The sequence below is a fragment of the Chaetodon auriga genome, chromosome 6, assembly GCF_051107435.1.
Source record: "Chaetodon auriga isolate fChaAug3 chromosome 6, fChaAug3.hap1, whole genome shotgun sequence".
Lineage (NCBI taxonomy): Eukaryota > Metazoa > Chordata > Actinopteri > Chaetodontiformes > Chaetodontidae > Chaetodon > Chaetodon auriga.
The window spans coordinates 25034454-25047834 of record NC_135079.1 but is presented as its reverse complement, the minus strand read 5'-3'; the positions used below and the strand labels follow the sequence as shown (position 1 = coordinate 25047834).

The 13381-nt window shown below is 41.6% G+C and overlaps 1 protein-coding gene across 1 annotated transcript in view; it reads right to left on the bottom strand.

Annotated features, from left to right (window-relative positions):
• The window catches only part of tmtc2b (transmembrane O-mannosyltransferase targeting cadherins 2b), a 96983-nt gene that overhangs the window by 27287 nt on the left and 56315 nt on the right, over positions 1 to 13381 (bottom strand). Inside the window, exons 3-4 of the mRNA XM_076733040.1 lie at positions 2166 to 3012; positions 334 to 448 (exon numbers count right to left, since the gene is read on the bottom strand). Of these exons, the coding sequence (XP_076589155.1) occupies positions 334 to 448; positions 2166 to 3012 (962 nt within the window). The remainder of the gene's footprint in view (positions 1 to 333; positions 449 to 2165; positions 3013 to 13381) is intronic.

Here is a 13381-nt window from a genome sequence, read left to right as displayed (position 1 = left end):
ACACTGTGAGTGTTGCTGTGGATGTTTCCCCCTCAGGCTCAAACGGCATCATTAATAATCCTGTCAGACAGACAGCACTCTGGAGAATACAAGACAACAGGCACTTCCTCTGAGAGAACCGCTCTGATCAATGGACACACGCGCGCAAAGAGGAAACTCATCCATTTGTTCGCACACACTCCTTCGTCATTTAAAACAGCCAGGAGCGGAGACACACTTCAAGTCAAGTACAAAAGCCTTACAGACACACTCACATCCATACATGCTTAATGACATCAAAGGCAAATGAGCCTTTAGGATAAGGATAGGAATATAGAAATCGCACAAACTCACAGGTTATACAGCATGTCAGCCATGTTGCTGCGGTAATAGAGGGCATTTCTGTACGCCTGTTCAGCCTCCTCCATCTTGGCCTGGCTCTTCAGGACATTTCCAAGGTTGCCCCATGCTGACAGGTTACAAAAGAAAGGGTGAATCGAACCAGACAAAAAGACAATTTTTGGCAACCTTCTACAACGTCTTGAGAATCTTAAAAAGCTCTTTGATTAAAGCAGCAAAACACAACGTTTCTGTGGCAAGTTATCATCTTTTCTTATTCACAGCCACTTAATGACATGGGTTCAGTTATTTTTAACTTCTTAAGAGAATGTTGTTTTGCTGGAGCTGGTATACCAGGACATTACGGATAAAGACAGATGACGCACCGGGGGGTTTGTGCCAAAACCACCAGTCATTCCTACGACAGCATGAATGAAAAGTAGGCCCACACAATACTATTGCACAGCTAATGGTATTAGTATTGAGTGGCAGAGTGCAGTAACTGACTGGTGAAATAAGGTTGCTGAGAGCTTTTGGACATTTTGCACAGAGACTGGAGTGTGAAGATAGATGTAGAGAGGTTGGTAGAACAAAAAGAAAATAAGTGGATGTAAAATAGTAACCATTTCCTATTGCCATGTAACAAAATAACATCACTGATCTGTTTTTAAGGCAATTTTTTACTCTGCACAAGCTTAAAATATATAAATGACATTCCACAAAATGAATTTCACAAGAAAGAAGTAAATGCATATGGACAGGCTTAAAGAGCTTTTATGGTGCTGAGTATGACATTAGTATTTTTAAAGATAGTGTTTCTTGTATCTCCACTAGTCACACTGAATAGGAAGACAAATCTCTAGCTCATGCTGCTTTTTTTGACATGTTTAAAATGGTAAAATATGCAGAGCGCCTTTAAGCAACGTATTTACAGTATTTAGTTGCTGAAAATCAGAACATCTACAGACTCTCAGAAGAATCTTCAGAATAATCAGGCAGGAAAACAACCCAAAGCTCCCTTCATTCAACTGTGCATCCAGTTATGCAAAACTCTTTTATGGGAAAGGGTTGCTACGTGCATCCTGAAATTTCACAGATCAAAGGATCCAACGAGTGTGTCTGTGTTTGAGGTTGGGTTCTGTTCAAATCTCATATTAGCCATAATGAATGTGAGTCGGCACATTGCTGCTGCTCTGTTCGGCTGATGACCTGCCAAAACAAACAGCTGTCATGCCTCAGCTCTGCTGCAGAATCTGAAAGGGAAATTAGCTAACACAACGCGTCCCGCTGTTGCCCTGCTTCCCTCCTCAGCACCTCCAAGAACTTTGCTTTGGATAGGAACCTGAGTCTGATGACCTTGAATGTTAAAGCTACTGAATATTTTATCTGCTGTTAAAGGTGCCAATCAGAGACGGATGATGGTGCCCTTCCAAGTGAGACAGGGCATCTGGTGTCATTAAACAGATTGCATGCTGGGCATAAGAAGATATGTGATAAAGATGTCCAGCAACAGAAAAATAAATGCGTTCTACCCACACCGATCCCATTTCGCGTCTGTGACACTGAGTTCAACTTGTGAGCTCCTGGATATTCTGCTTAAGGCTGAGTGAAGACAAGGAGACATTTTGAGGCAGCTTTACTTTGAATTATTCAAGGCGGTAGTAGACACACAGCACACATTTTCAAATTCAAAGCCTTACCTAAAAGCTCGCTCACTCTTTAGACAACCAAATATGATGGGTGGAAGAGGTTTGGGTGTGGGTATGTGTATAAAAGGGCATTAAAAGCGTGCATGTGCACAACACATTAGTGTGCATGCTGATTCAAATGAAAGGATGCTGAGTTACCTTTAGCAGGATTGACATAAATCCCTGACTTGTAGAGCATCTCCTCATTCTGCCAGTCCCGGTTCCTCAAAACAGTTTTGACACCAAAAAGCAGAAGCAGGGCAGCGCTGCAGTACACCAACATAGCCCTGGAGGACCTGCGTCGCAGACGGACGTACAGAGACCTCATCCCCACGGCCACCAGCAAGCAAAAGCCCATGCTGGGGATGTACAATACTCTCTCTGCAATCACAAACCCCACATAGAAAAAGATGTTTGTGGCAGGGAGGAAAGGGATAGCCAACAGGCCCAGAGAGAACACCACAACGTTCTCAGTGGTAGGCAGTGGAGTCCTGTTCTCATAGTGCTTTTTGGTACCATTTTGCGCACTATTAATATGAGCATCTGTGTGGGAATTGTTCATATGTTCATGATTGTTGTATTGGTAACTGTGTCCATTACTGCTCCCATTTTTGCCATTTGTATAATGATACGCTTTGCCATTGCTGTCCTTGCCCTTAGCTGTCTGGTGCGTCCACAGGCTGAACCAAGCCAGTATGAGCAATCCAAGGTAGAAGGCTACTGTATGAAAGTTCCTCAAATCAGCAAGGTTCCTGATCAAAGGCAGGGCATCCATCGACCAATCAAAGCTCAGTGTGTCTGGACATAGGAGAAGCCAAAAGTTGATGGTCGGCAGGTACAGAAAGGTTAGCGTCCTGGTGAGGATGGAGGGTGAGTCGGCTGCAGGGTTGTCAGAGTTTGAGAAGTTGGGGGGTTTGTTACCCATCCAGTAGAAGCGGCAGGCCAGCAGGATGGCTCCCCAGGCTGCCAGCAAAAACACATTCAGCAGCAGGTGGACGTTCTTTCTCTGAAAGACAAGGAAAACACAGAAACCTTCAATCCAGTGGAACGGAAAGGAGCAACTGTTGGAGAAAATATACTGCACATGACAGCATCAAGCCAAACATAGTTTTCTGGGTGGCTGTAATATTTATGACTCTTTGGCCTTTATGTTTCCTCTGACCAAGTCTGTGGATTGGAAACTGATCAAAAGGATGCCTGATCTTAATTCTCCTTGCTTCATGGCCGTGATAGCGCAGCAGTGTAATGCTGCCCGGAACAAAACTGTTTAAGGACAATTTACAAAAGTCTTGCTCAAGTAAAGTAGCTTTGATATGTTTCATCAAAAAGTTTTGTTTTGTGTGATCTTTGTGAAAGGAGTTTTCTTTTTTCTCATTGACCCTTTAAGCCATTTTTTAAACTGAACAAGAAGAAAAAATGGCACACTAACTTTTATCAAAGCCCGATCATTCACACTCAATTCATTGATTAGAAATGAAGGTGACCTTCTCTCATAACTTTCTATTTATGCACATTTCTTTCCTCCATGTTCTCTGCAGACATATCAAAACAAACACAACTATATGAACTCCATTCATCATATTACAGACTGGATATTAAACAATTTCCCAAATGCTGTGTGGAAACACTTAGATTGTGTTTGGTTGTTTAATACTTTGCTGGCATATCATTGAAAAATGACTGGATGTACTGTATTTCGCCACAAGTACCGTACGTTCCAGTGTTTGGAACAACTAACCTTTCTAATTGTGTTATGCTGGAAATCCAACAAACCAACCAAATTTAGGTCTTTTTCTAAATTCAGCAGCTAGAGAATGAACAGCTATGTTCACATTTGTCCTGCAGTATTAACCCTTGTGTTATGTTCACTTTTTGGACCCTCTGGTACTGTTCGGGTCAAATTGACCCGGGACATTATTGTTGGTTTTAAAAGAAATACAAAAATAAAAATTAACAGAAAAAAACTCCAACATATATTGTCTTTATCTCAATTCCAAGCAATATAGGTAACATACATGATAAATGTTTTCAATTAATCTCTGCTAGATAACATTTAACAGTGGAAGTGTCATTCGTTTTTTTGTGATAAAGTCCACTATAATAAAGCCTTGGGTGGTATTTATGCTTATCTATGAAAAAATGAAATGAAACAATGTTTTCATTGATGTTTTTTGTTTTAAACTTATATTCTCAATTGATTTTCATCGGAATATGCTCATATTCGGGTTTTAAAAACTCGAATATGACCCCTGGGTTACTCCTTTTCTAACCCTAATATCTGGTCGTGTATACGCCTATCGGAATATCCCCATCGAAAGGAACGTTAATTTGTGTTCTGTGCATGTTCTATTCGCAAGGAGTCTCAAGGAGGAGATAAGTCACCTCGTAAGTGTGGTGAAAGACATGAATATCATGTCTTTTGTAGACGGTAGAAAGTACCGGGATAGCGAGATATACAAGAAGGTGAGCGAAAAGTTACGCTACGTTAAGATGAAATGACACGCATTGCATCATGACGCTCTCCATGCATCGACACGTTGTCCATGTGTCGCTGTTTTGATTGGGATATCCCAATTAATTATAATTACCATGTATACAGGAATAACCCTGTTTGCTCACGCATGTAAACAGGTTATTCCGAATGTTTCAGAAACCGGAATATTGACCATAACCCGAATGTTGACCTCATGTAAACGTAGTCTGTGTGTACTACAGATGTACTTTTTGCATTTGCTGCATGTGGTCTGTGTCACAACATGAAGGAAGTGTGTCTAAACAACACATGATGCACAGATCTCCAGTGTGTGTTTACCATCCTTATTATGTTAGCAGCTAACATAATAAGCTCCAAGGCCCTCTGAGCAGACAATCTTTTGCTCATATTGCTGGTGGAGATTGTGGGTGAAGTGACCTATAATGTATGATACATCTGGTACAGTAAGAGAAAATTTTCCCAGGTTCCAATGCTTCAGAGGGTAAAAAGAGCGGGAAAACCTGTATTGTGTGTGTGTGTGTTTGTGTGTGTGTCTGTCTGCCTGTCTGTCTGAAAAAGAGCGGGAAAACCTGTATATTGTGTGTGTGTGTGTGTGTGTGTGTGTGTGTGTGTGTGTGTGTATGTGTGTGTGTGTGTGTGTGTGTGTTTGTGTGTCTGTCTGTCTGTCTGTCTGTCTGTCTGTCTGCCTGAAAAAGAGCGGGAAAGCTTGTATTGTCTGTGTGTGTGTGTGTGTGTGTGTGTGTGTGTGTGTGTGTGTGTGTGTGTGTGTGTGTGTGTGTGTGTGTGTGTGTGTGTGTTAGTGTGTGTGTCAGTCTGTCTGTCAGGCATTATATGCATGCGGGTCAAATTGACCCGAACATCCTATGAAGGACATAAATGTGTAGGGGGTCTTGTATCATGTGAAGTCAATTTTTTTTTTCTTTCACATGTTCCTCACATAAAACAAGCCAAGGCCATGGAGTTTCAGGTCGAAATGTTGTATCTTTGTATAATTTTTCTTTTTGTAAAAATTTGAAACGGGTCAATTTGACCCGAACACCACATAAGGGTTAAGTTGTACTGTCCATGAAAAATGGGAAATGATTCAGCCCCAAAGTATGCAACTAAACATAGATTATCAATACATGAACTACGCTGCAATGGTTTGTTCCCTCAGTCATCAGATTCAGCTGTCTGAATGTAAATCTCCAGGGTATCATAGTCCTAGATGTTTCATTAAACTTAAACCCAAGGCAATGCAAGCTAACCTTTATTCAGTGGATGTGATCTTTCTCCATCTCTACATGCCAAAGGGCACAAACATGTCCCTTCTGTGATTATAAACTTCATACCACCACTGCTTTCAGGGGGTACTATTGATTTCCTTCCTTGCCATTGTCATTTACAGATTGTATCTGTGAAGAGAGACCCAGAGAAAGCTCTGGGGACATCTGAGTGCAGGGGAAAAGCTTTGTTGTCAGCTCATGATCACTGCTAGTGCAAAGAGCTGCAGCCCTACACTCAGGCAACAGGAAATGAAACTACAAACAGCTAATTACAATATTTTCTGTGTAGCGGGGGTGAACAACAACAAAGGAATACCTGACAGGACAATGCAATCAAATACAACAGGTTCATCTGTTCAGTGTTCTTACTGAAAGGTGAAAGATTAACTCCTGCTCAGTGGTTCCTTTCACCATGTGTTTGCTGCCAAAAAAAAAAATCAAACATTGGTGTGTGCATACTTTTGAGTGCTCAATAGTGCACCTAGTGCATGTGTATGCCTTAAGTCTAACAGCGTGGAGCTGAATATTGGTAAACAAAATTCACAGCATTTTTCAAAATATCAACATGAAAAAAAAAAAAACACTTGCATAAGGTCAACTCTGTCAAAAGCGAGGTGGGAAGACCTGACAACGACCCGTACTGCTTCGGTATTTCACGAGGATATGCCACTGCCGAAGAAGTTGTTCGGTCGCTTGGCAACAAAAGGTCATCGTTTCAATCCACATCACCAATTCTCATTAATCTGAGCAACTGTCAAAGGTGTTATGGTCAGCTCCCCATGAATTCCAGGGGAAGACAGGACACAGTGCATCACAGTAAGACATTTTAAATAATAAAGAACATACAGAAGGCTAGAATTGTGGGAAAAATAATCAGAAGCTGTTAAATTACACTAAATTAAGAGTATAATGTCAAGGTGCTGTGCAGTGACTTAATGCATAAAACATTACAACCAGTTAGCTATAATGAATCTACTTTTGCTGGAAACCCACTGTGACAACGAGTGCTCTGCCATAAAAACAGAAGACCACAGCTAGGCAACTGAATGCAAAACACTGGAGTCTGCGCCAAACAATTACAATTATCTCAATGTTATTAAAAATAAATAAAAATGGAAAAGTACTCACATCTGTCAGTATATGCGGATACAACTGATAACATGCTGCAAGGTTCCAAATTGGGGCTTTGTCATGTGAAAATGAATGTGAGTGACTGAGACTGTGCCAGTTCAAGTTAAAGGCTCGAACAGAAAGCACATGGGTCATGAAGCAAAGAATTCTGTTCAAATGGTCTTGGAAAAAAAAAAAAAAATTAAATAAGACCCACTTCCTGTGAAACAAAGGTTAATACCATGCCAATGAATCATTTTAATTAGCCCTGAGGTGACACACAGGATGCAGCATCAATGCTCCTTCTGACTGTGGGATTCAACACTGAGGCGTGCTACAAACAAACATTAACATAACTATAAGGACTACATCAGACAGGCCCTTTTATACAGAAAAGAATAGATTTTTGGAAAAAAACACTATTCCCATTCTGACTGAGAGTTAGATGAGAAGGTTGATAGGTCATGTCTGTATGATAAATATAAAGCTACAGCTGGTTAGTTTAACTTAAAATAAGGAATTATTGTAAAAGTGTCTGACATATAATCTACTGTAAAACCAAAACGACTAAACAAACAAGACATATGGCCTATCTTACATCCAGCGCAAAGCAGTGCACAGATTGGAAGTAATGTACTTGCACCCATCGGTGCGCTAATAGGAGTGTTGGGCTTAAAATAAGTGTGGTAAGGCACAATGTTGATATCATATTATCTTATTTGTTGGTATCTTGAGGCAGGAGAAAGCCACTTAACAATGAAAACCAGGCACCAAATGTGTAAACCATGTGTCCACACTTAAAGTGGACTCAATTTGTTGGTAATGGCAGAGCTAAGGCTTCCAAACAGGCCGACGTCGCATTGTCTTCTGTCAATTTGATCAAGCCCTATCTCAAGTTTACAGTCGGTAAAATTGTTCTTCTTCCTCTTCTACTTCTTAGATGCTTCTGCCATTTCTCCCCAAAACTAAACTAAATGATGGCCCTTTATACGCAAACCAGGCAATTGGGGGGTGTTTGAAGCCTTTTATAGGAAATTGTGGGAATGGTCAGAAGGCTTGTGCAAGTGCACACAACTGCAGGATGACTGAGATATATGAGAAAGAACATGTGGCAACAGATGTACGTGGGTTTTATAAATCAAAAACAAAGCACGTTTTCCTGCTGTGTGTGTACACAGTATTCTTCTGCTGTTTATAGGGCGCATTATTCAGACAGATCTCACGCCTGCTTCACCCCTGGGACCTTTCGTGGATTCCTGCTGCTCCCATTGATGGATCCTTCAGCAGAAATCCGTTGGCTTCACCAACTTGCCAAGTCATGCTACATAAACACACCTGTGATTAAGTAAGAGACTAAATACAGCCCCTTTGTGCCTTGTGCTTTACTTTGCACACAGATCATCCACGGTTTAACTAGTAAAAGAGAAGCTGGACATGCACTTCCACCATGTACTTTAGACAATGTGCTACAGATCATTAAAACAGGGAAATGAGTAGTAACTTGTGATCTTTAGAGGTGTTGTTAGAGGGATTTTGTTACCTTTGGCCAGAGTCAGGCTAGCTGTTCCCCATTTTTACTCCTTGTGCTGAACTAAGATAACTGGCTACGCTTTGTGCTAAACTACAGTAAGTGTCTCTGCAAAGAATGTATTTCACAAAATATCACACTCATCTTGTCTTCTCTCTCGTTAAATGTACTGTTCATATGAAATGAGGTTTAAAATTACTTGATCTCTAACTTTAACCCACTTTAACAAACCACCACCGGTCGAGCAAGTCAAGCAAGACAACATTTCAAACAAACTGCAACAACTGTTTGGGCATGGGTGCACACATTGAAACATGCTCACCTAATATACAGTATTGCCACAAACAGGACAACAGGCACCAAAGGTTTAAGAGAAATATTACACTGTAACTCTCCAAGAACATCACTGGCATTTAAAATCACCAGTCTTTTACAAGTAACACTCCCTCCTACAGCTCAAACCGAATATCTGTCATCTGAACTTCTTATGAACTCTTATGGATGGATGGGTGGATGAACGGATGGATGGAGATCATCCTCTTCACATTTGACACACCAGGTTTCAATGTGCACTTTGAGTCAATCCCTAATATCACTGGAGCGGAAAAACAGAGGTCGTTTAGCCACTTTTTAATCTAAGCAGGTGAGCAGAAACTCACAAAGAGATGAAGTGGTCTGAAGTGGTCTGTGAGGCCCAGGGGCTGTGCTTTGTGCAGACTTTGCCAGAGAGGCTTGCTAAGCAGTGTTAATACGTCACTGCTTCGGGGAGATCTGACTTGGATTTACAAGGCTCTTCTACAGGCTCTCAAGTCGCCTCTCAGACCCCAGTTCGAGCTTACGAGACACCACCTCAAAGTTAACTCAGAGCAGTCTTGAGGAGGGACTGAAAGAAAAGCTTCCTCTATTTCTGGAGTGAAGTGGTCATCAAAAATTGGGTGTTACATGTACAGGAATGTACCAGGTTCCCAACCAGACAACACCAAGATCTCCTCTGAGCTCATATCTGTGCTGTTTATGTCTGAATTTTGCAGCTTTGTTCCTGCTGTGATGAGGCCACGGTCCATAGAGCATAGCTGGCATTGGTATCTCATGCCATTGTGTGTACACCTCTGAAGGCCTGAAAGTGCTGATGCTGACCACTCCCATACATACTCATACCTGGCTCTGTGACAAGCAGATACTGTGTGTCATCCTGACTCTTCCCAGACACAGCACACACAGACACCACCATAACCACATCCATATGTCGATGCTGAGGACTGAGGTGGTGTTTCATTTACATTATTGTGCTGCACTTGCACATTGAGATTTCTTCTTTTCTCTGCAGAGTGAAGTCTTTGGGCTGTGCTGAAAACACAAAACAATCATTTGATTGCACCTCAGCATGCATTTTTAACCTCATTGCTCCTCCTCTTGGCCTATTTTTCCAACTGCTCTGACTTTCAAAGAAAGATAAATGTCAAAGGACATAAGTATAGAGGCAGTAAGCAAACAGGAACTACTGCAGAGATGTTGTGGGAGACAATTTACTGCAGGGACAACATGAACCCCAAGTCTATTATCTCTTGAATAAACAAACATATGCATCCTCCCTAATATGGCTGCAGTTAATATGTCTACCAGTCAAAAGCATAAGTTCAATTACCAGCCGACCAACCACTCCGCGGGTGTTATGGCCCTATTATGCTGGAAAACCAAGGCATTCCAGCTTTGTGTCTTTTGTCTGTAATCCAGTTTAGTTTGAAATAAGCAGTTTAGCACTACCCCATAGGAGGCATGAGGGCAGTGTTTTTTTCTTCTCTTTTGTGTTTCAGGCACAATCAGTTCAGAATTGAAACAATTTAGCCTTTATAAGGCAAGCGTGTGAATAAAATATCCTTGGAGATTAAATGCAAAACAGGCCAATTACTGAATCCCTATTTGTGCCTGTGCTGGTCTTTTCCCCCTCCACACTGATTAGGTTGAATTGACTGAGAAGAAATCTCAATCTAAAAAGTCTTTTTTTTTTTTTTTTTAAACATCCGCTAGGCTGTTGTGAAAGAAGAAGTGTTGTGGCAAAATAAAGTAGAAAGGGCTCAGAGAGAAATTTAATTAATTAGTTTAGAGAAAGTACTCTATTCTCTGGGTACACACAGCCTTTTTTGCATAATTGGCTGATGCACACCATACCATTTTTTAGGACCATTTTAAGAATAATCCATCACATGACACAGCTAACTACCCCATCAAACGCCAACGCTGTGACTGGCTCACACTCTAGCCAGCACCTCAGAGAAAATCCTGTGAAAGAAGAAGTGGCTTGCCTGACCTATCCCCTCCTCTTCATCATTACTGAGATCAATTGTCTGCAGAGGACCTTTCATCAAGATCCTGCTTCACATTGATAGACTTGTAATGGAAGTGAAAATGAGTTCAGGGTACCAATCAGAGAGTATAACCACCTTCAAAGCCTTTAGACACAAAAACGCGTGTGCACACACACCCACAGACACAGAGACACAGAGACAGAGAGAGAGAGAGAGAGAGAGGGAGAGAGAGAAAGAGAGAGAGAGAGAGAGAGAGAGAGAGAGAGAGGGAGAGAGAGAGAGAGAGAGAGAGGGAGAGAGAGAGAGAGAGAGAGAGAGAGAGAGAGAGAGGGAGAGAGAGAGAGAGAGAGCGCTCAAATTTCCAGATCCTCTTAAGAAGTCAGCATAAATCTTTCTACAGGTTTGGTGGATGGATGTACACTCTACGTGGGTCCTTGTTCCTTAACTGCTGGATCAACTAATCAAGCTTGTGGTAGAACCACAAATTCACCTCCTGTCTTTGGTCCTTCTTATCAGCTGCAGCTGTTGCCATCCCCTCCTCTGACAGTAAAAAACCTTTGGGTGTAAAACCTGATTGTTAGCAGGCATGACAAGATAAGAGCTCAGCTATTTGACTTCCTAACAGTTAGTTATGGATAACCAGCTGCTGACTCGTGTTTTCCAAATGTGACTAAGCTGATACCTGATAATTTGCTCTCACACATAAAATGTGGTGGCTGTTGCAGTTTGTTTTGGCCAATTTCATTCTAAGGCAGAAATAAATTTTCTGTCTAAAAATCTATGGCTAAATTTACAGACTGGGAAATGTGTTTATTTGCTTAGATGAGAGTTAGGTGAGAGGAGTGAGATAAATATGAGGCTAAAGCCAACAGTCAGTTGGCTTACGTTAGCACAAAGACTGGGAACAGAGGGAAATAGCTAGCTTGGCTCTGTCTGAAAGTAACAAAATCTGTGTCTCAGCACCTCTAAAGCCCATTAATTAACATGTTGTTTAAGCTATGGGAGGTTAGGACACTTTCCAGGACATAACCCCTCGTAAAAAACACATGTTGTTTCAACACTTTGGTTTTTGTATGGTTTGAACAAATGAGGTATAACATGTGAACTAGGGAGCTTTAGAGGTAGGTGGCTATATTTCACAGTCTACTGTATGAACAGAGGGTCTAGCAAATCAGACCGTGAATCACCTCAAGACCCTTGCAATTAATTCACATTCCTCCATTTTTCCCATAACTGAGGTAAGCTACATCGACCCTGCCATCACTTTGGGATAGATAACCCTGTAAATGACTGTGTAGCTGCAGTGCGTGCAGCTTACTTAAAGCCAAGTGGATAACTGTTGGACAGCAGCGGACCTGCCTCTCACTGCTCATGATCAAAGCTTTTAACCTGTTTGAACCCACCAGAAAACCCACAGCTGATGAGCTGGTCTGCCTGGTGGATAGACAGAGCACAAAGATGGGAGAGGGAGAGGATCTGCCCAGGAAAAAAAGCCAGTGATGAGACATTTACTGACTATGAAACATTAAAGATAAGAGAGTTAAAACCATGCAGCGTCCAATGGCGAGGGAGATCGGTGTGAGACCACAAAGGAGGTTGGAGAGACCAGAAGGGCAACACACAACATTAGGTGGTGCCTGTCTAAATGAAAGGTACTCACAGGTTAGATTTCTAAGCTGAATATGAAACATTTTCTCTTTTAAGTGTTATTGCAAATCTCCAAAGGCCTACTGCGAAAAAAGAGCTGGAAGCGAAACGTACATGGCGAAAGCAAATATATCTGAGTAAGAAAATTTCCAACCAAGACGTCGTAAAACACGCCAGCTCATGCTCTCTCGGTCAGCTTTTATTAACCATAATCACTGAACCAACACGAGATCCATTTCTCTTGAAACCTTCACTCAACATTCCATCCCGTCTCACTTTAAACACACTTATTTTAGATGTTCCAATCATGCCTCAAAACATCTTCTTTTCATGCTGAAGCCAGATGATCCTTGTTCAGGGGTCACTAAGGGTCTCCCTCTCCCGGTGCCGTAATCAGAGTACATTTATTTTGTCATCAGTGGCAATCAGATATCTATAGATTTATAACACCATAGGAAAGATCTCATTCTGTGCACCAGAGGGTCCTTCTGGAGGGGATGAAATCTGAACTTCTGGTTGAGTTTAAATGGAGACGTGTGTTGTAGGTAGGCAGGAGGAAGATGAAGGAGCGCCTGAGGCAAAGATACATAAACAGCTAATCAATGGAAAATCCTCCAGTTTGCCAAGTTCTCAGTGGTTGCTGAAACTTGAGTTGATAAAATGGACGGAAAAGCAACAAAACTTCATCTCACGCTTCAACTCGCCCCGTTGACTCAAAGCGGGAAGAAAAATGCTCACGCCATTTTGTTTTCTGTTTTCTCAAGATGTATTAGCTGGGTGACACGGCCACATCAAGGTCGTGGATCGCAATTCATTACAGTAACTGAAAAGCCCACAAAACGCAACAGCTCGAAATTCATCTTCATTAGTACACAATGCTAACTGAAGTCATATTCGGAAAAGGCAAAAGCGTCAGGCAGACCAAACAAGAAGAACATAATGACAATGGAAAACCCAAGTCGAGTCAGAACCCTTAACATTTCATAGGAGATATTTATTGAGCGAAACCACAGTAATGGTTTGAA